Source organism: Mus musculus, chromosome 13 (assembly GCF_000001635.26).
Source record: "Mus musculus strain C57BL/6J chromosome 13, GRCm38.p6 C57BL/6J".
NCBI classification, from domain to species: domain Eukaryota; kingdom Metazoa; phylum Chordata; class Mammalia; order Rodentia; family Muridae; genus Mus; species Mus musculus.
Genome location: NC_000079.6, coordinates 100,691,218 through 100,718,158, shown reverse-complemented (window position 1 = coordinate 100,718,158; position 26,941 = coordinate 100,691,218). Strand labels below are relative to the sequence as shown.

The following is a 26,941-nucleotide window of genomic DNA, read 5'->3' as shown; positions in this document are numbered from 1 at the left end:
TTCCCAAGGCGTGCACTTGCTAGGAGGAGCAAGGAAACCCACAGATACTTGATACTTCTAAGCCAGAGTTGTAGGGTGCACAGCATTGCTTACCACCCAAACTAATGATATTCTTTTTTTAACCACTTAATTCTGGAAATTCATACAACACCTTTTTTTTTTTTTTTTTTTTTTTTTTTTTTTGGGGGGGGTTTTTCAAGACAGGGTTTCTCTGTGTAGCCTTCGCTGTCCTGGAACTCACTCTGTAGACCAGGCTGGCATTGAACTCAGAGATCCACCTGCCTCTGCCTCCCAAGTGCTGGGATTAAAGGCATGCGCCACCACGCCCAACTCATACAACACTTTTTAAAGGAGAGTTGGATATTATACCATAGAAATTCTTGACATGAATATATTAATTTTAAATCAGTAAGTTCTTTGCTAGAGCTCATTTGGAATAATGAAACATAGCTGCATATTGCCTGTCTATTTTATAGGTTATTATAAAGGATAACAGCCTTGTGCTGACACCATCCCACATTAAAGCCTACATGTTGATGACTCTTCAGGGCTTAGAATATTTACATCAGCATTGGATTCTACACAGGGTAAGATTCTAAGGAATGATCCATCTATCTGTGAGAGTCTTGCTTTGTATTCCAGGAAGGCCAGGAATTTGCCTTGCGGCCCAGTTGGCTTCAAATTCATGGTTTTCTGCTTTAACTCCTGAAGGCCAGAAAGTTGTGGGCATTTTTACCACATCTGACTTTTAATGTTGCTGCTTAAGTTTGATTAAACTTTTTGTCAGTGGTCAGTTGGAGTTTTGTTTTACGTATTTTAAGTGCATGTGTCTGTTAGTGTGAGTCCAGGTGCATGACTAGTTGGGTGTGTGCCACAGTACATTGTGGCAGTCAGATGAAAACTCCCAGGAGTCACTTCTCTTCTGCCACTTTGAGGGGTTTATGAATCAAATTAAGGTCATTACATTTACTGCAAATGGCTCTAACTGATGAGCCACCTTGCCAGTCCGACGGTGGTTTTGTTTTGACTATAGCACCTCCCCTGTAACCTAGGCTGGCTCTGTGCTTATGAGACTACTGGTGCATGCCGTCATCCATTTTGATCTCTCATTGTCTAAGGTCCCCTACTACCCTTTGGTTTTTAAGACAGAACTCAATCTGTAGACCAGGCTGGCTCTGCCTCCCAAGTGCTGGGATTAAAGGCGTGCATTACACCCAGCTTTGTTCTCTGAGTTTTAAAGTTAACTGGTGCTGGGCCATAGCTCAGTTGGTAAAGTGGATGCCCAACGTATATGAAGCCCTGGGGTTCAGTCCTCAACCCCACATTTGGTAAACCCTTAGTCCCAGCACTCTAGCGTAGAGGCAGAAGCATCAGAAGGTCAAGGTCATCTTTTTGATGACAGTGAGTTCAAAGCCAGACTGGGCTACGCTGTCTTGATTACCTAACTAAGTAAGTAAAGCAACCTAACTAAGTGTATCCATGTGTTGTTTTCCTCTAATCCTGCTTCATTTTGTTTGTATTGATAACTGCTCGATACAGGATCTGAAACCAAACAACTTGTTGTTAGATGAGAATGGAGTTCTGAAACTGGCAGATTTTGGCCTGGCCAAATCATTTGGGAGCCCCAATAGGGCTTACACACATCAAGTTGTGACCAGGTAAGAACACAGAATTGAGCAGTCTTCTCTGAAATAACTTTTCAGAACTTAGGAGTGAGTCACACTTGCTATGTTCTCAGAATACAGTCCTTTTTATATTATGTCTACTTTATCACAGTAAAAAACACATAGCTCTTTCTGACAGAATCTAACTCAGTCCTTCAACTGGATATTTTTGCTAAGCTAAGTATTGAGTGTCCCAGTAACTTTTTTTTTTTTTAATTCAAAAAATTATTGTAAACTGGGCATGGTTTTGAGCTCATTTAATCCCAGCACTTGGGAGGCAGAGACAAGGTGGATCTCTTTTGATGTCAGTCTGGTCCACAGCATGAGTTCCAGGACAGCCAAGGCTGTTATGCAGTAAAACACTTGTCTTGAAAAACCAATGCATATAGGTAGCCTGGGTAGCTAACCTCAGGATATAACATGGTGTCTTGGACTTGCTAGGCAAATGTTTTATTTCTTTTGTGTATATGGGAGTGAGGGCACTTGTGTGTATAGAGGCCAAAGGACAGCTTTAAGTGTGGTTTGGTTCCTTGAGAGCTGTCTACACTCTGAGTGTTTGTGCGAATGTGTGCACGCATGTGCCTGGGTGGGGGGAGCTGTTGTTCAAGTATATGGGTGCTTATGTTTGGTGACTGAAGTTGAAATCAAGTGTGTTCAGTCTCTCTCCATTTTACATAGATTCAGTCAGTTTAACTACCTGGCTTGTTGTGGGCAGCCCTATCTCCCTGAGCACAGGAGAACTACCAAGATAGCCCGGCATTGATGTGAGTGCTGGGAATCCAGAATCCTGTTCCGAGGCTTATACAGCAAGCACTTTACCCACTGAGCCCAGCCCTCCACCGTGGTTTTTGAGATAGTATCTCATTGGGATCTGGAGCTAGGTGATAGGCGCGGCTTGCTGGCCAGAGAATCAGGATCCTCCTCCTCCGCTTCTCCAGCCTTGGGAGCTGGGATTAACCTCAGGCCTGCATGCTTGATGGGGATGTGTGGTGGAATCTAACTGAGCCATCTGCTCCCTCAAAAGTACTCACACACAGTTTAGCTTCATACACAGTAAATTTTGAGAATAAGTAATTTATTTTGCCTTTACATTTTAGTTAAGATAAGCTACAACTTCTATTTCAACTTTATTTATTGGCCTTGTTTATTACATTTATCAATACTGATCTTATAGCATGTATGGATATAAATTCTCTATTCAAAGCATTAATATTTGCATTTTATGTTATAAAATGTTGTGGGTGGTGTTCATAGTTTTGATGTGTCAAAACAGGAAATAAAAAAATAATCCCATACTAAAAACCCCCACAGATTTTATAATTGTCATGGTGGCTTTGTTTTCTTTTCTTCCTTTTGAAATGGGGTCTCATATAACCTAGGCTGGCCTCAGACTCTGGTCTGTCTCAGACTCTATCAAAGGACGAGTTTGAACTCCCCATCCACTTCTCCTCCATATTGGATTGACAGATGTGTCAACAAGTCTGATTTGCATTTGCTGGTTTTGTTTGTTTGCTTGTTTTTTTGAGACAGGGTTTCTCTGTGTAGCTCTGGCTGTCCTGGAACTCACCCGTAGACCAGGCTGGCCTCTGCCTCTCAGGTACTGGAACTAAAGTTGTGCACCACCACACCTGACCTGCATTTGTTAATTCCTAAGATTTTTTAAGGATCTGAGAAAAATTACAGATTCTCCTATACATTATTTTGCCATCTTCTTCCAAATAAATATTATGAGTATCAGTTGCCTGAGCCCTGGGTAAGAAGAGAGGATGTGAGCTCTCGGAAGATTTTGACAGTGGGTTACCAGAGTGGACATCATTGATGAAGCTGACAAAAATAGAGTGTTAAGAATAAAATCCTAGATTTTAAAGGTCATGGGGCTCTTTTTGGTCGTATCTCCTTGGCAATTGACTGTGTCAAGATGAAGCCAAACACCTCTTTCCTAGCCTCTTGTCGTCAGAGACTTGTTGAAGTGGATGATGGAGAACCTCATACTTGCTGTGAGATGCCCATGACCACAGATGTGACTGTTGATGTTCTGAGTGAAGAGTGGAAGGAAGGGTCATGAGGTCCGAATCAGTGATGGCAACAACAGACAGGGTTCTTCCATGAAGCAAGGTGTCTTGACCCATGGCAGAGTGTTTCTGCTGTTGAATAAGGGGTGTTTTTTAAAAAAATTTTTTATTAGATATTTTCTTCATTTACATTTCAAATGCTTTCCTGAAAGTCCCCTATACCCACCCCCGCCACCGCCCTGCTCCCTTACCCGCTCACTCCCACTTCTTGGCCCTGGCATTCCCCTGTACTGGGGCATATAAAGTTTGCAAGACCAAGGGGCCTCTCTTCCCAATGATGGCTGACTAGGCCATATTCTGCTACATATGCAGCTAGAGACACAAGCTCTGGGGCTACTGGTTAGTTCATATTGTTCCACCTATAGGGTTGCAGACCCCTTCAGCGCCTTGGGTACTTTCTCTAGCTCCTCCATTGGGGGCCCTGTGTTCCATCCAATAGATGACTGTGAGCATCCACTTCTGTATTTGCCAGGCACTGGCCTAGCCTCATAAGAGACAGCTATATCTGGGTTTAAGGGGTGTTGTTACAGACCAAGGAGAACTGGAGAAAGGAAGGGCAAGTCTTTTTATGGTTGCATTGTAGATACCAATCTGAATGTTCTCAACTTAGTTACTGTATTAAAAAAAAAGTGGGGGTGGAGTGAGCAGGATATTCCTGGACTTGAGAGATACTCCTGGGCCTCTGAGCTTGCAGCCCACAAGAGAATCTAAAAACTTTCAGTCTCCAAAGATGTCTGCCAGTATATGGCTTGAAAGCTCTTAAACAAAGAAGGTAAAATGCCCAGGACCAACCAGGGTACCTGAGATGCAGTGCCTTGATACTCCATGTGTCCTACAACACACACACCAGTGTGTTGCTCTGGCACAGCAGCACACCAAGAGGAGCAGGAGGAAGCTGCAGAGGAAGCTAAACTTCTGGTCAAGAGAATGAAGGAAGTCAAAGATGCCGGGAACAGATTGCCAAGAGACATAGACTCTCCTCCCTGAGAGGGCCTGCTTCTAAGTCTCAGCTCACCCAACAATCTCTAATTCTACCAGATAAATGATCAGACCCTGGAAAACAAAAGTAGAGGAGAAGTTTAAACAAAAGTTTAGGGGCCAGATGCAGTGTCAAACCTGAAATACTCAGCACTGGGAATGCAGAGGCAGGAGGATCAAGAATTCAAGACGGGGCTGGAGAGATGGCTCAGTGGTTAAGAGCACCGACTGTTCTTCTGAAGTTCCGGAGTTCAAATCCCAGCAACCACATGGTGGCTCACAACTATCCATAATGAAATCTGATGCCCTCTTCTGGAGTGTCTGAAGACAGCTACAGTGTATTTACATATAATAAATAAATAAAATCTTTAACAAAAAAAAAAATTCCAGACAGGCCTTAATTATAGTGATCTCCGGACCAACTATGCAAGACCCTGTTTCAAAAAAATATAAAAATAAATGTAGGCTAATAAAAAATTGAAAAAAAAACAAAAAAATGTAGGGAAGAATAAGAGAGAAAGAATTGGACATAAGTGGCTTTTAGAGAAATAATGGGAAATATAGTAAGAAATAGCATGTTAATGGGAAGTCAAGTAGAGAGCAAAGAGTTTATGACAGAAAAGTGGAGAGAATTTCAGCAATCATGTTCTTGAGGACTGGAAAGGCAGGGGCTGTGGGACTCATGGTGAGTAGTGGGATCTAAGAAATGCAAGGATACTTAATCTTTCAAAAATTAGCCTTCCTGGGCATGTTGGCCCACATCTTTAATTCCAGCACTTGGGAGGCAGAAGCAGGCAGATCTTTATGAGTTCAGAACTGCAGAGTGAGTTCCGGGAAAGCCAGGACTACACAGAGAAAACCTGTAAAAGTACCCTTTATTCACCTGATGTAATTGCCATCTCTGCAGGCTTACTGCCTCCATCTGTTAGCCTAGTCCTGGAAGCTTCTAGCCGAGGACAATCTTATCTAGGTCTAGAATATTCTCAGCCTCTAAGACTTGCTGCCAAAAAAGCTCTCCCCTCAGCCCCTTTTCTAGTTCTTTTCTTACCTCTGACTGGCTGCTTCACGCAGCTGTTCTGCTTCAAACTCCTCTTCAAGCTGACTGATCCAATCTGGCTTCTGTCTTGGTCTCTGGCTGGATTGCTCTGCTTGGCCTCGTACTAACTCTGGCAATATAGTCTAATCTTCTGTCTCCTTCTCCTTCTCTGGCTTGTTCTGTCTTCACCTGTCTAGCTTGTTCTCTCTGCAACTTGTCTCTACCACTGTCCCAGTAAAAACTGCCTCTTCTCCTATCTTCCTCCCCCTGCCTCTCTCTCCACTGCGCGCACTCTCTCTCTCTCTCCCTCTCCCTCTCTCTCTCTCTTTTTGAGACTGTTTCTCTGTATAGCCCTGGCTGTCCTAGAACTCTGTAGACCAGGCTGGCCTCGAACTCAGAAATTCGCCTGCCTCTGCCTCCTGAGTGCTGGGATTAAGGGCGCAGTGGCACACGTGGTGTGCTACCACGCCCAACTCTCCACTACTCTCTCAAGTAACATCCTTTTCCTCCCTTCTTGTAAGAGTTGGGCATATCCTATTCTGTCAAATCTTTCTTTGATTCATTTCTTTGTCTGCCTTTCAGTTAGTACCTTCCAAATGTGGGTGCTCCCGTTTACCAAATGACTTTACCTTCATTGTTTGGGACTAAAGGTGTGTACTAAGGCTGAGCCACACCATAACTAGTAACAGTTTTTCCTAGTAAACAGCATAATCTTGGAGTTTACAGTGTGATCCCTTGTAATAGCCCTGATCAACAGGAACTCTGTCTTGAAAAACGAACTAATCTATGACATTATTTCTTTTTGTTCTCAGATGGTACCGGGCTCCTGAGTTATTGTTTGGAGCTAGGATGTATGGTGTGGGAGTAGACATGTGGGCTGTTGGTTGTATATTAGCAGAATTGCTTCTAAGGGTAAGTTCTAAATCATTCACCTTTTAAGTATTGTTAACATAGTTCTGAAAATTGTCTAGGACTCACCTTTTTATCATAATCCCTATAGGAAAAAAAAATCGACAAGCAAAGTCAGTTTGTTAAATAGAAGTGTCAGCAGGTGTGATGACATACAATCCTGGCATGCAGGAGGCCGAGGAAGGAGCGTCACTGAGTTAAAGACTACATAGTAAAACTGTAGCCTGTCTAGTCCAGGGTCTCAGCCCCTGTGATGGTTCCACCATATTAAGTTATGCTTAGAGGTTTGTTTCCATGGTGATTGACTCTAAATTACATCAGGGTGACAAGATTAAGCATCACAGGCTGGAAAGATAACTAATCCAGTTGATAAAATACTTTCTGCACAAGCATGAGACATTTCTGAATTCTTCCTGTTAGAGCTTGTACCAACTCTGGGTGCAGTTAGAAAACAAACCACACATAATTTGTTCAGGAACATTAAGAATGATGCAAGGGCTGGTGGCTTACACTTGGGAGGCTGAGGAGAGAGAATCATCTAGAAGTTTGCCTGTGTTCCAGAGTGAGACTGTTCACCTAGTCCCACACTCTCCATACTCACAGCTGCAGTGGGATGGGAATCATGAGGGACTGGCTAATAAGTGAACTAATGTCTAAAGATAAGCAACAGTCACCATTGCCCACCACTTGAGACTCCGGGGCTGAGATCTAGATTCTGTTGAAAGAGACATCTGAGGGTTGGATGTCTCTTCTGGTAACTTGCCAAAAATCTGCTTTTGAGGGGCTTAGACTGCTGTCTCAGCACTTAAAAGAGGACCCAGGTTCAATTCCCAACACCTGGTACTGTGAATTTGATACCCTCTTCTAGTTTCCAAGCTAGAAGATGACACAGACATGGAGCACAGGCATACATGTAAACAAATGCTCATACATATGAAATAATAAAATATTAAAATTAATTTTAAAAAATCTGCTGTTTGGAATATATTGGAAATCTCCTTTAGGGTACTGAGGGAAACTCTTCAAAAAGTGTATGCTTGGACACACCTTGTAAAAACTGCCTAGATCTGCATTGTACAGAGAGGGCCGAAGGTGAATTTGGAATGGAAGAGCAGTAAGTTGATAATGGATATCAGCGCTTTAACAGCTGTGAAAGTTGTGTGTGTGTGTATGCTCTCTCTAGCCCTGCTAGACTAAGTTTTCATTGTTCCAGAGTTTAGGGTTTTTTTTATTACAAAGTTTATAGCATTTGTGTGTGTGTGTGTGTGTGTGTGTGTGTGTGTGTGTGTGTGTAACCACTCTAATTAACAATATTGAAATGTCTGTTTATTATTTTCAGGTTCCATTTTTGCCTGGAGATTCAGATCTTGATCAGCTAACAAGGATATTTGAAACTCTGGGTACACCAACTGAAGAGCAGTGGCCTGTAAGCCTTTATGCATTTTCTTTGAAATGCTCTTACGTTATTTGGTTGTATGTGAGTGCAGCCGTGTGTGCACTGAAGAAGTTATTAATTTTGCAGTGATAGAGATTGAGCCAAGCCCTTTCCCATGCTGGACAAGTGCTCTGCCACTGAACTAACTTAAAAACTATGGTTTTAATTGGGAGGCAGAAAATCTGGGAATTTGAGGCTAGCCTGCTTAACATAGTGAGTTCCAGGCCAGCCTGAGCAATGTACTGATGTCCTATCTCAAAAGGGTAAATAAATAAAAATAAGTTATTCTCATTACTGCAGATGATAAAAGGGGGAAATATACAAAGGAAAACATTAAAATTGTGGCCTTCCTCCGTCAGCTTATGAATGTATAGTCCTTCTCCAGCTCCAGTGTCTGTCCCAGATGCTGTCTGTCAGTGGGACTCACAGACACAAGTTACAGTTCCTTTCATTCAGTCTCTACTAAAGAAACGGAGGGCTGGGATGTAGCTCAGAGAAAGAATGGGTGTTCACAGTTAAAATGCTCAGTGCCCTGGCTCTCTTAAGGCACTGACAGAAACAATAGCATAGCAGGATCGAATTGTTCTTTAATCTTGTTTCCACCAACTTCAAGTTTTTGTTTTTTCTCTAAGACACCATCGCCTGACATTTATTATTATTATCATTTTTAAAATTAATTGAGTCATGTTTTGCTACATATATAGCAAGGCTAGCCTGGGACTTAATAAAGATACCTTGAATTACTACAGAGATCCATCTATCTCTGGTTCTCTAGTGCTGGAATTAAAATTGTGTGCCACTGTGCTGTGCTAGTCAGTTTGTTTTTTTTAATATGACTGAAAAATACATTCATATTCTCATATCTCCTTTCTCTCTCTCTCTCTCTCTCTCTCTCTCTCTCTCTCTCTCTCTCTCTCTCTCTCTCTCTCCCTCCCTCTCTCTCCCTCTCTCTCTCTCATTTATTTGTTTGAGACAGGGTTTTTCTCCGTATCCTGGCTGTCCTGAACTCTTTGTAGACTAGGTTGGCCTTGAGACTAGGCCTTGAACTCAGAGACCTGCTTGCCTCTGCCTTCAGTGCTGGGGTTAAAAGTGTGAGCCAGTACCACCAACTGAGTAAAGTTCTCATTTATGGACATTTATATTAATTAACTAATAGCTGATCTGTTATCAGTATGTGTGGAGGCACAAGCTTTTTGATCTTAGCAGTCAGAGACAGAGGTAGGAGGGTGAGTTTGAGGCCAGCCTGGTGTACAGAGCAAGGTACAGGACAACCCGGACTACATAAAGAGACTGTCGGGGGGGAAACAAAAAAATAGACTTAAGTCAGTGGTGTTATTCTTCAGTGACAAGTTCTTGAGAGGACCAGGGCATGAGAAATAAAGAAGATAGCGAAGTTTGGGATCAGGAGCTCCTGCACAAGTTGATGGCTCATGCAGGCAAGTTCAGCATCTTACTTACAGTTTGCAGAGGAAAATGGGACAGAGTCAGCAGAAAGCCATCATACAGAGTGGGACAAAGTTAGCAGGGGAGTAATCAAGCAGTGAGCACAAATAGAACGTAGGCATCTCAACTGGATCCCAGACCAGATGCTCAGGAGCCACTTTCTTCAGGTGGTCATAGTCAGGTTCCTAGGAACCTAAACTCCTTCAAGGCCTGGGCTCCAGCCCCAGAGTTGATGTCTGCCTCTGGACAAGAATGCAGAACTCTTTTCATCTGGGCCTCTTGAGAAAGCCTTGGGTTGGCTTGGCTTTTAAGATTTATTTTATGGAAAAAAAAAAAAAAAAAAAAAGAACTGCTTAGCTGGGCAGTGGTGGTGCACGACTTTAATCCCAGCACTTGGGAGGCAGAGGCAGGCAGATTTCTGAGTTCGAGGCCAGCATGGTCTACAGAGTGAGTTCCAGGACAGCCAGGGCTACACAGAGAAACCCTGTCTTGAAAACCAAAAAAATAAAAGATAAATTTTATGTATGTGAGTACACTGTTGCTCTCTTTAGACACACCAGAAGAGTGCATCGGATCCCACATGGTTGTGAGCCACCATGTTGTTGCTGGAAATAGAACTCAAGAAGGCCTGTCAGTGCTCTTACCTGCTGAGCCACCTCTCCATCCCCCTTTTCAGATTCCTAAAGTTGAAAAGCTTTTGACTTTTTATTCCCATTGTAGCCCCAAGTTCTGAGGAGCAAATAAATGTGAAGAAAATTAATCCTGGGGGCTGTAGACATGGCTTAATGGTTAGGAGTACTGACTGCCCGAGCATGAGGACCTTAATTTGAATATTCAGCAACCATTTAAAAAAATAAATAAAATAAAGGGCAACATGCCTTACTCACTGCTGTGCACAGCCCAGGAGTTCAGTCAGATGCATTGGCACACACACCACATGTTCTTGCATCCCTCTCTTACCAAAAAAGTAAGGGGGAAAGTGGACATTTTAAGCAGGAGTTTTATCTTCTTGTTAAAACTGTAACAAAGGGGCTGGAGAGATGGCTCAGCAGGTAAGAGCACTGACTGATCTTCCAAAGGTCCTGAGTTCAAATCCCAGCAACCACATGGTGGCTTACAACCATCCGTAATGAGTCTGACGCCCTCTTCTGGTGTGTCTGAAGACAGCTACAGTGTACTTATATATAATAATAAATAAACCTTTTGAAAAAAAAAAACTAACAAAAATATCTGGAGCTCAAGTTACTATCTAAGGAATTTCTTTTGTGTCATTTCTCAATTTCCTAAATGAAAGTTTTGGTTTATTTAGGGTTTGGTTTTCTTGTTTGTTTGTTTGACTGATGGATTAGGGCCTACAACTTCCTGCCCAGTCTCTGGAGTGGTGGATTATAGGGATTATAGCCTGAGCTGTGCTTCTGTGTTTGGGTGGCCACAAGCTATAGCACTGTACTGTTGCAAAGACTTGACCAAAAACTGTGCTTGGCGGATATGTGTGGCTCTTGGGGTTCTCTGTCTCTCCATCAAGATCACACAGGATGAGTTAACGTTGCTCTGTTAGGTCTTAATATGCACATGTAAGAATTAGCACTTTTCTCTTTTCAAAAAATTTTCAACTTAACTCGACCTCTACCTTCTGTATAAGATTCAGAATAATTTATTTGCATGTGTAACAGGTCAAGATTTTAACCCTGTTTCTTGGAGAATCAATTCTTTCTTGTGTTGAAATATTTCAGACCATGAGCCTCGTTCTCCTATATAGATGTTTATTTCATCAGCATCTTACAGCTTTCAGCCCCTGAGCTTCTCTACACATTGTTTTAGACTTCTCAACTATAGATTTTTCCTCTAAGATTACTAAGTATTATCTTTTCTGCCCTTGTATTCACATGTTCGTTGTAGCTATGTAGAACTATGATTTTTAAACATATATGTTACATGTTATACCCTTTACATATTACCAGTTCTAATTTGCTTTTCTCTACAATAGTTTTCTTGGGATTTTTTTTTTTTACACAGACTGTCTTAACAGGCAACATTTTGTTTTTTTATTCCATTTCTGTGTCTTTGGATACTGTACTTAAATTTGAATGATAATTTCTTTTCAGGACATGTGTAGTCTTCCCGATTATGTGACATTTAAGAGTTTCCCTGGGGTCCCACTGCAGCACATCTTCATCGCGGCTGGGGACGACCTGCTGGAGCTCATCCAAGGCCTGTTCTTATTTAACCCGTGTACGCGGACCACAGCCTCACAGGTGCTGCTACTAGAAAACCTACTTAGTAGCATTACTAAGACAAAATTCAAGTGGCTAAAATTTTTAATATCTTTTAAATACCAGGAAGATAGGTATATCTTTTGTATGTATATTTGTGTCCTTTCCTGAAGCTATAAACACTGTCTTGGCTGGCATTAAATTTTGTTATGCATACACATCACCTGAGAGTTTACACTTGGGGGCTGGAGAGATGGCTCAGCGATTAAGAGCACTAACTGCTTGCTCTTCCAGAGGTCCTGAGTTCAATTCCCAGCAACCACATGGTGGCTTACAACCATCTGTAATGGGGATCCGATGCCCTCTTTTGGTGTGTCTGAAGACAGCTATAGGTTACCCACATACATGAAATAAATAAATCTTAAAAAAAAAATGTTTATACTTGCTTAGGGGTATGTGTGTTTTCACTCCACTGATATATTTCAGATGTACATTTTAAAATTTTAATTTATGCTATGGCTGTTTAGGCTGAATGTATGTTTCTATACCGTGCATGTGCAGTGTCCATAGAGGCCAGAAGAAGGCATCCCCTGGACTTGGAGTTACAGAAAGTTGAAGGGTGGGTGCTGGGAACCAACCTGGGTCCTGTGGAGGAGCAGCCATTGCTCCTAACAGTTGAGCCATCTCTCCAGCCTGCTCCCCAACTCTTTATTTTTCAGTCAGGACATTTTGTAGCCCAAGCTGGCCTGACTTCAGTATGTAGTTGAAAATGATACCTACCTTTCTTTCAGGGTGGGAGGTTGGGGGCTGAGGCAAGGTTTCTCGTGTCATCCTGGCTGTCCTTGAAGTCACTCTATAGACCAGGGTGGCCTGTAACTCAAAGATCTGCCTGCCTCTGCCTCCCAAGTGCTTAAAGTTAAAGTGTGAGCTGCCACCCTACACTCCTCCTCCTCCCAGTTTGTCAGGTTTGGGCTCCTAAAATTTTTCATTTTGTTTTGCTTTTTGGGTTTATTTGTTTGTTTATTTGGTTGGTTGGTTGGTTGGTTTTGGAGATAGTGTTTGTTTCTCCATTTAGCCCTAACTGTCCTGGGACTCACTTTGTAGAACAGGCTGGACTGAAACTCACAGACCTACCTGCTTCTGCCTTATGAATACTAAGATTAAGGTGTGCCCACTCCCCCTACCCGCCCCCCAATAACAGCATCAGCCAATTGTAGGATACTGGATGTTTATTTGTGTATTATATCCAAATACTTGAGACTAATTTTTTGTTTGGGTCTATAAGGGTATTTACATACTATTTTTAATGTTGTCAACCATTTGGGGTTAGATTTTTTTTTCCATTTTTTATTAGGTATTTAGCTCATTTACATTTCCAATGCTATACCAAAAGTCCCCCATACCCACCCACCCCCACTCCCCTACCCACCCACTCCCCCTTTTTGGCCCTGGCGTTCCCCTGTACTGGGGCATACAAAGTTTGCGTGTCCAATGGGCCTCTCTTTCCAGTGATGGCCGACTAGGCCATCTTTTGATACATATGCAGCTAGAGTCAAGAGCTCCGGGGTACTGGTTAGTTCATAATGTTGTTCCACCTATAGGGTTGCAGATCCCTTTAGCTCCTTGGGTTCTTTCTCTAGCTCCTCCATTGGGAAGATTTTCTTTCCTACATACAGTACAGGCATGTAAAGCATTCCTTTTGAGCTGAGCATGGTCGTACATGGCTGTAACCCCAGCACTCAGAAACAAGTAGGAGGATTGCTACAAGTACTTGCCAAGTTACAAACCAACCAGGGCCACACAGTTAGACCTGTCTCAAAATAAAAACAAAAGAATAAAACTTTACTTTGGGTTCCTTGTCTTTGAAAAGGCATTGAAGACCAAGTACTTCAGTAACCGCCCCGGGCCAACACCTGGATGCCAGCTCCCGCGACCAAACTGTCCGGTGGAGGCATTAAAGGAACCGGCGAATCCAACCGTGGCAACAAAGCGGAAAAGAGCAGAGGCCTTAGAACAAGGTAAAGATCTCCATTGATAAAAACAAACAGAAATGAAATGACTTCAGAAAGCTCTAAATAGCTCATACATAGCTAGCAACTGGAAGCCAGTTAAGAAAGTGGAGCTGTTTAAACCCTATGAACTAGAATGCTCCTGTCTCCCTTAGCTGAGGACACTTGAGGCTCTTTTGAGTATGCCTGAGAGTCCTAAGAGCTGTCCATGTGTGCCTTCTACCCTGCACCCCCAACAAGTCGTTTATTTTTTTCCAAATAAACTTTTGTGAATGAATGTGTGTCATATAGATGTGGAGGCCAGAAGAGGGCTTCAGACCCCTGCTGCCGGCACTCAGGTGGCTGTCAGGGACATTCGTCTAGGGACCAAACTTGTCTTCTCTGCAAGAGCAGAAGTCTCTTCATCACTGAGCCAACTTTTCCCCCCTTGGATATACGGTCTCACTGTGTATCCCTGACTCGCCTGGAACGCAGTAGTTAGATGAATCTGGCCTTTTTGAACTTTGCCTCTTGAATGCTAGAATTAAGTACATGTTCAGCACACCCAGATGGCTTTGTTTTTAACTGTATTATTTTGAAATTTTTTGTTACTTTTATGTGTATGAATATTTTATTTGCATGTATGTCTGTACCACATGTGTGCAGTCTCTGTGAAGGCCAGAAGAGGGCATCAGATTCCTGGGACTGGAGTTACAGATGCTTCATGCTGCTGTGTGGCTGTTGGCAGTTGAGCCCAGGTCCTCTGGGAGAGCAGTGAGTGCTCTTAACTGCCAAGCCAGCTCTCCTGCCCTCTGCCCAGCGGTTCTTACTCTGTGTTAATGGTTAGCAATGCCTGTAAGTTAGATAATGCTCTGGAGTACAGTGAGTGAACAACCTTTCTGTTTTACTTTCAGGAATATTGCCCAAGAAGCTCATTTTTTAGTTGCAGCGAACAATGGACAGTTTCACTGCTGAAATAAATGATCCAAAGGCAAATAATGGAAAAAATAGTGAATATTAAATGCTATAAGAGAGAACTTGTAAATATTCTACAGATGTAAAATATGTAAAACTACGGGTTATTTTTATTAAATGTATTTTACAATAAATATTTGTGATTTATGATTAGAGTACAAGGATAACTGCAGTCTCTAAAATGTAATTGACAGTGCATTGGGAGAGGCTTGGCATGCGATTCCTGGTTATTCTGCAGCTCTGGGTGATCTGCCACTTTAAGATCATTAGGTATAGTATTGAAAACAGAAAACAATACTGTTAGCAGTTTTGCAAGAGCTTTAGCCTACTTACTACCCAGAGTAAGCCCTGAAAAGATGGCCCTGACGCCTCCCTGATGTCCTGTCATCTCGAACTCACTACGCTCCTCCTGCACGCACAGCCAGGACCTTGGCACTGCTCATCCCATTCCTTTGACCCTCCCCCAAGGAAGAGGCCTCGGGGAGATTTGTGTTTGTCTTCCATGGTTTTGTACTGCTATCTTCAAAGAGTTCCATCTCACCTTATGGCAGCCTATGCCTTTGATCCTAGCATGTATGGAAGTGGATCTCTAAGTTTGAGGACAGCCTGGTCTACATAGTGAGCTCCAGGCCAGCCAGAGCTACGCAGTAAGGTCCTCTCTCAAAAAGCATAAATAAACAAAATAATCCTACTATAGCTCATACTATTGCTTTCTGTTTTTTACTTAGAAACTTTCTTTCCATATTAATAGATCTAAATTGAGTTGATTTAATTACCATATGATAATATAGTACATAAATAGTGTAATTTACCTGTGCTTTGTTTATGGACTATTATTTTTTTATTGCTGTATAAATTTTATCATGAACATGGCACGAATCGCCAGGCATAGTGGTGGTTTGTCCCTGTCCAAACTCGGGAGGTAGAGGCAGTTGGATCTCTCTGAATTCAGCCTGGATTCAGAGTGAGCTCCAGAGCTACGTAGTGAGGACCAGTTTGTGTGTAAAGGTGGTAGAGTATGTCCTACCATCTATGAACACCTGGCACTGTAACACATTAAAGTAACTAAGTAGCATGGCTCAACTCCTTTACAAGTGTCAAGCAAGCCTGAAACAAGGGGACAAGGTGTTGGCCATATGAGCATTCCTGGTGACCAAGGAGGCCAGAAAATGGCATTGGATCCCCTGAAACTGGAATTTTGGATGGCTATAATCCACCACGAGGTGCTGGAAATTGAACCCAGGTCCTCTGAAAGAGCAGCCAGTGCCTAATTACTGAGTCCTCTCCCACTGCACATGAACTTTCTGTATGGAACCTTTGGGTGAGCAAAACCTCACTCCTATTCTGCATTCTCCTTGAGTCTTATGGGGATTCAAAAATTATGATTGATACAAAACTCATAGAAGAAAAACTTTACAAAATTATGTAATACCCGTTTGCATGGGGCCAGGTTTGGCTGCTCGTGCCTATAATCTCATCCTTGTCAGGCTGAGTAATGACTGCCTCAGATTTAAGGCCAGCCCAGTTACAAACAGCTCTATGCCAGTCTGTCCTCAAAGCAAGCCCCACCCATCTCAAAAAGCAAAACAAGAATAGTTTTTGGCATGGGAGCCTCACAAAGGCATAGAGAACCTGTTAAGAATCAACTACTGAGCTGGGTGAGCTAGGCAGGGGCAGAGAGGTATCTATGAGTTTGAGGATATCCTGGTCTAAAAAGTAAATTCTCAGGCAGCCAGGGATATACCATAAAACCCCGTCTCATGAATAAAGACAACTACTTGTTATATTAGGAATGACTAGTAAGTAAAGAAAAAGTGCTAAGGCAGAATGGCTTGGTCCAGAAAGTTAGCTCTAAAGGGAAACAGCTGGGGAAATAAGGATCAACAGGGTTGGTTATGCAGACTTCAGCATCGTGCTCGTCCTTGGGGCTGAATAGGCATCTTTTTCCCCACAGGGAAAAAAATTATTTTGGTTTTTGTTTGTTTGTTTGTTTTTTGAGACAGGGTTTCTCTGTGTAGCCCTGACTGTCCCGGAACTCACTCTGTAGACCAGGCTGGCCTCGAACTCGGAAATCTGCCTGCCTCTGCCTCCCAAGTGCTGGGATTAAAGGCGTGCGCCACCACGCCTGGCCCCCACAGGAAAATTTTAATCTCTCTCTTTATTAACTTTTTATGTGGATGAGTGCTTTGCCTGCTTGTCACATGTGTGCTGGTACTTCGAGTTCAGAAGGTGGCAGTCTCCTACAGTTATGTGATTGTGTTCTAGGTAAACCTGGGTCATCTGCGAGAGCTACAATGACCCATCTTTTAGCCATCATCTCATGCTTTAAGAACTGCACAGTGATTATTTTATCTTTTGTGTGTTTGATAAGCATGCATGTGTGCACTCACTCCACAGCACATGTATGTCAGTGGACAACCTTGTGTCAATTTTTTCTGCCAGTGTTTTTGGGGGAAATATGTCAAGCCACTCTGCTTGCCCATGAGTTTCCAGAGACCCTTTGACCTTACTGTAGAGCCCCGGGAGTGCAGATACATGCTCCTCTTTATACTCACTGGTTTTGGGGTGTCTTTGGCAGAGTAGTGTATCTTTTTTTTTCTTTTGGGGGAGGAAAGGGTTTATTCGGCTTACACTTCCATACTGCTGTTCATCACCAAGGAAGTCAGGACTGGAACTCAAGCAGGTCAGGAAGCAGGAGCTAATGCAGAGGCCATGGAAGGATGTTCCTTACTGGCTTGCTTCCCCTGGAGTAGTGTATCTTTAACTTCTGAGCGGCTCAGTTGTTGCTCTGTTGCTATGATACAGTTCTCTGACAAAAGCGCCTTAAAGGAGAAAGGCCTCATTTTGCCTTAGGATTTCCCTTGAAATTCAGTCCACCATGGTGGAGGAGGCTGGTTGGTCGCACGGTCCTTGTACTCAGATACAGAGAATGAACAGGAGTAGGGTGGAGCTAGACAGCCTTAAAGCCTACCCCAGTGACCCAGACAGAGTGACACTTAAGCCTGCGGGGAACAGTTCACATTCAAACCACAACAGAGGTTTTAGGCAGAATCTGCTACCAAGCTCACACAGTGTTTGTAGTTTTGGACAGGGCTGTACTGGAACTCACTATGGTCTTGAACTCAGAGCTCACCTCCCTCACCTCTCAAGTGATGAGACTAAAGGTGTGCACCACCAAATGGCCTTCTTATAGTTCTTAGAAATTGTTTGGTGCTGGGATCAAGCCTAGGGCTGTGCACATAACTGATGCACACTGAGCCACAGCCTGAGTCCCAGCTCTTAGTCCTAATAGAGTGCCCTGTTGCCCAGGCTTTTGGTGCTGTTACCTCTAGGCTTAACTTTTTTCTTTCTTTCCTACATGCCTAAGCAGGTTATCTCAGGCTAGCCTTGAACTTATCCTCCTAAGGACCCCATTTAGGATGATGGGCATGCTCCATCACGCTAATGCTTGTTCTTCGTTGTTGTTTGTTTTAGTCTTTTTAAGACAGGGTTTCTCTGTGTAGCTTTGGCTATCCTAGAACTTACTCTGTAGATGAGGCTAGCCTCAAACTCAGAGATCTGAGTGCTGGGATTAAAGGCGAATGCCACCACCGGCTGGCTTAACTCTTGGGTTTTTAACATAGCTCACATTTCTTTTACTGTGTGCTCACTTTCCACAAATTAGCAATAAGTATGATTTTCAAGTCTGATTTTTCTCATGGGCCACTGTTTTAAAATGCCTTTGGTTGGGGGTGGGGTAGAAACAATGTCTACCCACCTGTTCAAAGGACAAACAAGAGTGGGATTCCAGAGTTCATACTGGGAAGCCCAGTGAGCCTATTAATAAGGCTTCTTTACAAAGCACTGGGTGAGAGTTTACATGCAGGAGCATGGGTAACCCTCAAGTAGCCACAGCAGAAAGTCTGCACCCCACATGGATGTGATGCCCTCGGAGCTGTGTAGATGGAGTTCTCTTCTAGTACCCTACTCAAAAATAATCCGCCCCTCCCACAAGCCCTAAGGCCATGAGCAATTAGGGTTAAAATCGGGCCCATCTACACAGCTATGGGGGAATCATGTCCATGTTGGGTTCCTATGGTTAGATTTCACATTTGACTTTCTTGAATGTATTGATTGCATCAAGGAAACCCTATCTCAAAAAAATAAAAGGAAATATCTATCCCTTTTATAGGCATTCAGACACCAAGTTGCCCAACTCATAGTGTATATTTTATCAGAGACTGAAAATAGCAAAAACTGGAGTTGGTCTAGGCTGGCTATAAAATAGCTGAGCTGGTTGAGAGCAACAACAAAGATGTAAACATCCCCTTAGTGGTGAGTGAGCAGTTGATGGCATTCCGCACTGCTACAAGCCGAGATGACGACGGTGCCAAAAGAACCCGTGACACTTAAATGTGGCTAAGGGGTTTCCCCGTGTTTGTGTGATTTCAGGCATGGTTGCCCTATGTTGCCTAGGCTGTGCTAGAATTTGCAATCCCCCAGGTGCGCACCACCATGCCTCGCTTCTTCCTAGCTGTTTTCGGGATTACAATATACAGTACATAGCCTGTTGTATGGTTATACTAAACCGCTATTTTTAATTTTGTATATGTTTATATGTACACACATGTATGCATGTGTGCACACCTACTATAGAATGTGAGGGTCAGAGGACAGCTTGTAGACATTGGTTCTCGTTCATTATGTGGAGTAGGACCAAACTCAGGTAGTCAGTCCTGCTTGACAGCAAGCACCTTCACCAGCTGAGCCGACTCACTGCACACGTAGTTCTTAATACATTCTGGTGTGGAAACAGGGTCTCTACAGTATATAGCCCACAGTGGCCTCAAACTCTGCCTCCCCAGTGGGATTACAGGCATGCGCTACCACGCCAGGCTACTAACGGGTTTTATATTGCTCAGAGCCTTGAGAACACTTGAGATACATGTACTAGCCTTAATACACTGGTATGCAGTTCCTGCCTGCGTGCAGGGTAAGAAGATCCTAGCTGGATCAGACTCGAGCTTTGCAGATTTTTTAAACCATTTTTAAAAACAAAAAAAACAAAAAAAAAAACCCCTAAACTATAAAACACATATACCTTTTGTGTTTATAATTGCTTTTCTTTAATCTGTAGCATTTTTCAATAGAGAAATGTTGATGTTTGACAGTGACCCACTGTTCCCTTCATGCCGTACCTGTGTTACGTTCCCTACCCCAGAAGGTGGGTGGGTTGTCTTAGTGACTTTCCTGTTGTACACATGTGTGTGCTTGATATGTTAATACATCAATGTCTTCCCTGAATAAACATGGCGTTTCTCACTCGTGGACCCTATCCTTGGAAGATGGTCCAGTATGTTTCACTTATTTCCCACTGCTTCATAGACTCCATGTATGTGCCTTACTGTTTTATCCTCCTGTGTCAGGCAAGGATATAGACTTCTTATGTTTTTACTTGTACAAACTGTAGTCTGGCCTTTGTGTGATTATTTTTTATTTAATATCCCAAATAGAATGAGGATCAGATAACTGCTTTTTTTTTTGTTTTATTTGTTAGTTTGTTTGTTTTGTAAAAATAGATCACACTATTTTTACCAAATAATCACATACCACCACAGCCAGCTTTATGTAAGAGCAAGCAAGCCACGGTGAAGTGTGGAGGTCAGAGACTTGGCTCTCCCCTTCTATCTTGTAGATGCTGGGGATGAAACTCAAGCCACCACTGAACCATGCCAGCAGCTCTAGTTTTGTTTTTTGAGACAAGTTATTTTAGGTAGCATCCAGGCTGTTTGCAACCCTGAATTACCCTGAGTGTTGAATTTACAGGAAGTGACACCACATGCAAGAGGAAGATTACTCCACAAGTGTATGTTTGTGTGCGTGTACACCCACGTATACCAGAAGACAGCCTTAGGTGTTCTCTACCATATTTTTGGGGGTTTTCTTTTTTTTTTTTTGAGTCAGGGTCATCAGGGTCTGTCTGTCTCTCACTGGGGTCTCCTGGCTGTCCTGGAAGCCTCAGGCATCCGCCCGCCTCTGCATCTCCAGCATCAGGTTACAAACACGCTTCAGCTGTACCTGGCTCTTCATGTGGCTGCTGAGGTCCAAACTCTGCCTTGTGCTGGCATGGCCGACACTTTACCATGAGCTTCTACCCAGCTCCATAGATTCTTTAAAATTTTTCTCAAGGTTGAATATTTGTTTAAAAGAGACATTGAAACTGTCATAAAATATGGAAATTAGTTTATAAAAAATGTCAACACAAATATTAAGACATTTCTTGGAGGACATGTGATAAGGGTTCGCTTGCTTAAGCTGCATCCTAAAATTAAAAGGGAGGAATGTCATCAAAACACATGTATTAATATGTGTATTAAGATATCATAATGAAACTTACAACTTTGTAAATTACTATGCTAATAAATTTTTAAAACACCTTGAAAGCCTACAGCGTCTTCATATTGACATTTATATAGTTGTTCTTCTGTTTTGGCAACAGTCTTTTTTTTTTTTTTTAATTTTATTTTATTTTTTCGAGACAGGGTTTCTCTGTGTAGCCCTGGCTGTCCTGGAACTCACTTTGTAGACCAGGCTGGTCTCGAACTTAGAAATCCGCCTGCCTCTGCCTCCTGAGTGTGTGTGTGTGTGCTACCACGCCCGGCTTTAGCAACAGTCTTAATGTAATCTAGTTATCCCTCAAACTTACAGTAGTTGTCCTGCCTCAGCCTCCCACGTGCTGGGATTTCCAGGCCTGAGCTTCCAGACAGTCTTTGCAGTGCTGAACATCAGACCCAAGGCCCGTTTTGTATTCTCCCACGACAGGATTGCCTTATGAAGCATTTGTGCTGGAACTCACTCTGTAGACCAGACTGGCCTCAAAGTCAGAGATCGCCTGCCTCTGCTTTCCTGAGTGCCAGGGTTAAAGGCGTGCGCCACCATGGACTGACCCCAGGCCTCAGGCACGCTAACCAAATGTCTACCTCTGAGCTCCGTTTCCAGCTCCAACATCTGACTTTTAAGAATCTCTTAATTCTAACTTCAAGTGGTTTACTTGTAAAATAAAGTTGATGGCAAAGAACAGGATCTTTTAAGAGTTCTTGGGCAGTCTGAAACTTTTGGAGGATGCTGTATTGAACAGATGCAAGCCATGGGTTCAGAAACATGGTTTGACTGTACTGGATCACGCAGACCACAGAGCTCTGAAGCGTCGTGCCAGGCCGTTTTGAATGGGAAGGTCTGGCTCATGGGGATTTTTTCTTTATTCCTTTCTGAGGCCGTGTCTTTGTCTTCCAGCGCCCGAGCGAGCATGTAACTAACCTTTCTCTGATGTGCAAGGGCTTCTTCTTTGTCATTCAACTGTAAACACAGAAAGACATGGACCAGTTAGTAAGTCCTGGGATGGATGCAGAACACGGGAGTATTGCATCTTACCAAGTACTGCATTCTAAATGTTAATAATAGTATTTTAGAATAATCTTGAACCCAGTGCTGGAGGATTTAAGTTAAATTCTAATATTGACTCTGTATTCACGTTTATATGTGAGTGCCGTGGACCACATGTTAGGGTTAGAGAACAACTTGCTGAAGTCAGTTCTTCTACTGGGTGAGGCCTGGGATCAAATTCAAGGTCTCCCTGGCTGCAATTGTGTTTTCCCTCCCCGCAAGTTGCGGTTTCTCTGTGTAACAGCCCGGCTGTTCTGAAACTCAGTGTTAGACTAGGCTGGCCTTGGTCCGCTTCATTAAAAGCTTGTGCCACCACTGCCTAGCTTGTGTGTGTGTGTGTGTGTGTGTGCGCGCGCGTGTGCACGCACCCTACATGTGCAGGTATCCAAGAAGGCCAGAAGAAGAGGGCATCAGATCTCCCAAACTATTTACAGGTGGTTCTGAAGCACACAGAGCCGATGCTGGCAACCCAGGCTTTGCAGAGAAGACGAAAGTGCTCTTAACTAAGGAGCCACACTGAGCCTCTCCCCGGCCTCAGGACTTGTCTTGTGGGGTTGGGGGAAAAGGGGGGGGGGCAGTAACGAGGAAGTTCATCAAGTACTCGCCAGGCAAGCTAGGTGCAGAGTCCCATCATTGCAACCCACGGGAAAGGGGAAGGAAAGACCTGATCCACAGAGTTGTCCTCTGACTTCATGTGCCGTGGCATGCATGCCCACTTCTACTTCATACATACAAGAACAATCAATGTTTCTCTAAGTTACTTCTGGTTAGTCCTGTAAGTCACCTACAGACGGACGTGGAAGGCTGTGTATGTAATCCCAGCATGTACTTATTTCTGAAGGAATATTTAAAGCTGTATTTTGAATTGTTTTTATGTATTTATATACAAATAAATATGCCATCAGAGTTAAAAGGGTCTTTTCTTGAAGTACTTGAGTGGGTGTCTTAGTTTAGCAGCTAGCTATGGAATGGCTGATTCTGGGCCTTGTTAATGATTTAAGGATATTTTGACAAAGTGCCTGGAACACTTCAATGCCCAGAGCTATACATGAATACAGGCAGCTGAGATGGTTGGAATGAGTCACTGACCCTTCCTCAGATGGGGAACTTTAAATCTGCACAAAAGGGGTCTGCATGGAAAGAGGATGGCCTAGTCCGCCATCAATGAGAGGAGAGGCCCTTGGTCTTGCGAAGATTCTATGCCCCACAGTACAGGGGAATGCCAGGGCCAGGAAGCAGGAGTGGGTGGGTTGGGGAGCAGTGGGAGGGGGGAGAGGATGGGGGATTTTCGGAGGGAAAACTAGGAAAGGGGATAACATCTGAAATGTAAATAAAGAGAATATCTAATAAAAAAAAAGGGGGGTTCTGCATGGAAGTGGACACAGTTGGCAGGGAGATGATGGAGAGTGGTACCTGGGGGAGAAGAGGCCTTCAGAGGCAAGCATGGCTGAGGATAGGAGGTACACGGATTAGCAACTGCAGCAGCTAACAAAAAGCAAGCAGAGGAACAGTACAGTACTAACCAAATCTACCAGCATCTTAAAGACCTCTTGCATATTGTCTTGGTCTTCAGCGCCCTTGGAGCTGTTTTCCGAAGGGAGTATCCCCAGTAATCTTTGCCCTAAGGTCTTCTTTCTCCTTTGTGCCGGATATCCTAAGGGTCAATGAGAGAATCCGACTGAGAAAAATACACTCACTGATCGAAGTAAACGCAGTGTCTGTGAGCCAAGGCTAATTCACAGCTAAGTCAGTCCAGAGGCAAAACCAAAGGACCAATATTGCAGGTGGTACATTATGATGGAGCAGTATGGATTTCAGGGTGGAGGTGAGGGCGGGGCCTGCGGGGCATGCTTCTGGAAAGTCAGTGCTCAGGCCCCAGCTCATCACAGTCTTCAGTGCAGCAGAAATCCAGGTCTACACGTGAGATTTCCCAGTTTTAAATGTCAGTGGTGCCATCCCTAGGCTGGTAGTCCTGGGTTCTATAAGAAAGCAAGCTGAAGCCGGGCGTGGTGGCACACGCCTTTAATCCTAGCACTCGGGAAGCAGAGGCAGGTGGATTTCTGAGTTCGAGGCCAGCCTGATCTACAGAGAGTTCCAGGACAGCCAGGGCTACACAGAGAAACCCTGTCTCGAAAAACCAAAAAAAAAAAAGTCAGTCACTACCCATATACCCAGCACCACACACCTACCGAGCTATGTTCAGCCCCCAGCACTTGCTAAATTTAAAATGAGTTAACAACTAGATGCTCCACTGAACTCTGTCATATCCCAAAGCAACCAAAAGCCCCCATTCTTGCCACTTGCGCCCCAGGTACCATCGTCTGCCTGGTGTTGTCTGTTGATCCACGTTGCCGCTCTTTTACACAGGTCCCCTCCAGCCAGTCTCAGTGCCTGCTCATTTTTCCTCATTAACTGTTGCTCAAAAGCAATCCTGAATGCATCTGCCGTTATGTGCGCCTCTTCCTTACTCTTCTGCAGAGTTTCCAACTGAAAGAGCATCGGGGAGCCATCAGAGGTGAAGCTGGACTCAGTTTTGCGTACTAATCTCTGTATCCCTCACCTCTATCCCATCTAGATTTGTCTGCTTAAATCAGCACCTGCCCATTCTGCCAGCACTCAGGCCTTGTGACTCTACTCTCTGACAATCCAGCTCTTGAAACTCATTACCCGGCCTTGGCCCTATGTCTGTCTGTCCTGCCCAAATCCTGGAGGAAGGACACTTTCTAATACCTCCCCTAGCTGAACCTCAAAGAGTCTAATCTATGTGATTATGTGCTGTGCTTAAGGGGTACCTAATGTTTGGCAGTTAGCCTTCCTATGTGGTCTAAAGGCTTTAAATTCCTACGTTCAAAAAGCCAAAACCCGACGGACATAGTGGTGCATGACTTTAACCCCAGCACTGGGGAGGCAGAAGGAGAGAGATCTCTGAGTTCGAGGCCAGCCTTATCTATAGACTAGAGCTACATAGAGAAACTCTATCTGGGAAAGCTAAAAAGAGAAAAAGTAAAACTCTTTAGAATTATGCTAAATCACACATTCGGTTTATAAACATTCATAATTAAAGTCCAGTTATGAGGGCAACTATCAGTTGATTAAGTGCCTGGCCTATTGACACTAAACATATCTTTCCTCTACGGTGGTTATCATCCTGCTAACCTATGAGGGAACTGAGGCTGATTCGACCCAAAGCCACACAGACAGCAACCCATGGCTGGCCTTAATGCACTGCTGTGTGCAGCCAGTCCAGTGCACAAAGGCTCCTTGTTCAGTTCCTCGTTCATCTTCCCACTCCCCAGTGTTCACTCTACCGATTTTAAGTGTAAACACACCTTTTACTCCCTACTAATTCTATTAACTGTGCTTTGGGGACCAGGAATAAATGAAAGAATGACTTTAAGCACTGTTAACTACAACTTTAGATGGCTTCAGATTTCATGCAACATGCCATGCAGAGTTTGGAACCAGATAAAGGAAACCTAGCGCACAAGTTAATGCCGTCGCAAAACCAAGTCTACGCTGCACATCCGGTGACTCCTAAGATGAAGTTCATGACCTCAAATACAGCCATATCTACTGCTAATTAAGAAACTAGCCAAAGTCTCTGCTGTCCTGAATACGTACCTCATGTCTGAGCTGAAGAACCAGTTTCCGAGTGGATGCTGCCATTTTGGCACAAGAACAGGGGCTCCCTCCAGGACCATGACACAGGCAGGCTCCAAGGACTGCAAGCTTAAAGCCAGAAGGATCATCTATTACCAAGAGCTACCAAGGGTCAGGTTGTCTTAACCACATATAAATAGCCCTCCACGTGCTACTCAGGTCTCAGGCCCCAAAAAAAGTGGAAAGTGTATGTGTGTGTAAAATATATTTAATTATACTAAATACATACTATAAATGATGTATATAATATAAATTTTTAAGGAAAGCTGAGATGAGGAGAGTTCATGGTCTGAGTGGAAATGACCACAACGAGACACCATTACTTGCTACAAAGACTTCCAGGAGTTCTACCTTCCTCCCTTCTCATTCTCAAAACCTTTAATCCTGGGGTCCATCTCCAGTAGTTCTGAATGTGCAGCAAGAATTTAGCCTGGGGGCTGGAGAGCTGGCTCAGCAGTTAAGAGCACTGACTACTCTTCCGAACTGAAGTCTTGAGTTCAAATCCCAGCAACCACATGGTGGCTCACAACCATCTGTAATGAGATCTGATGCCCTCTTCTGGGGTGTCTGAAGATGACTCAGTGTACTTAACATATAATAAATAAATAAATAAATCTTAAAAAAAAATGAATTTAGCCTAACCAAGCAGTTAACAGTAGCACCCACCGTGTGTGCTTCCTGTGACACATGGCCCTTAGAGCCAGCATTCAGTGTCCCCTGCCCTTCAACAAGACTGTGCTCAGAATTTAAAGGGAATGTTAGTTTGCCTCTGGGGAAAGCAACCATCCTTCCATTCTTAAAAAAAAATGGCTCTGCAGTCATGCTCTGTATTTTAAAATATTTCGTGGGTAATGACTGCGGTGAAGTTACCTGTAGCCCTGTCCCCTCAAAACTTTGACTAAGGCTCACAATGAAGAAACGGGGTCATTCCTGATTGACCATTGTAATTCAAAGAAAAACCAGAACCTTGTATTTTTTTTGTTGTTTTGTTTGTTTATTTGTTTTAAAGTTTATTTTATATATGTGAGTACACCATAGCTATCTTCAGACACACCAGAAGAGGGCGTCAGATCTCATTACAGATGGTTGTGAGCCACCATGTGGTTGCTGGGAATTGAACTCAGGACCTTTGGAAGGAAGAGCAGT

At 43.4% G+C, this 26,941-nt stretch overlaps 2 protein-coding genes across 7 annotated transcripts in view; one reads left to right on the top strand and one right to left on the bottom strand.

Moving 5' to 3' along the window:
* Positions 1–21,135, top strand: part of Cdk7 (cyclin-dependent kinase 7) — a 33,919-nt gene extending 12,784 nt beyond the window's left edge. Inside the window, exons 6-12 of the mRNA NM_009874.3 lie at positions 477–587; positions 1,540–1,658; positions 6,563–6,662; positions 7,999–8,085; positions 11,643–11,792; positions 13,621–13,768; positions 14,653–21,135. Of these exons, the coding sequence (NP_034004.2) occupies positions 477–587; positions 1,540–1,658; positions 6,563–6,662; positions 7,999–8,085; positions 11,643–11,792; positions 13,621–13,768; positions 14,653–14,681 (744 nt within the window). The 3' untranslated portion in view covers positions 14,682–21,135. The remainder of the gene's footprint in view (positions 1–476; positions 588–1,539; positions 1,659–6,562; positions 6,663–7,998; positions 8,086–11,642; positions 11,793–13,620; positions 13,769–14,652) is intronic.
* The window catches only part of Ccdc125 (coiled-coil domain containing 125), a 28,307-nt gene continuing 22,284 nt past the window's right edge, over positions 20,919–26,941 (bottom strand). For 5 of the 6 annotated variants that reach the window (XM_011244703.3, XM_017315630.2, XM_011244704.1 and 2 more), the window contains 4 exons: positions 25,757–25,864; positions 24,451–24,622; positions 23,659–23,789; positions 20,919–22,048 (listed from right to left, as the gene is read on the bottom strand). In XM_011244703.3, coding sequence (XP_011243005.1) covers positions 21,740–22,048; positions 23,659–23,789; positions 24,451–24,622; positions 25,757–25,864 — 720 coding nt within the window. In that variant the 3' untranslated portion in view covers positions 20,919–21,739. The remainder of the gene's footprint in view (positions 22,049–23,658; positions 23,790–24,450; positions 24,623–25,756; positions 25,865–26,941) is intronic. The other variant, NM_001168386.2, reaches the window with a different exon arrangement.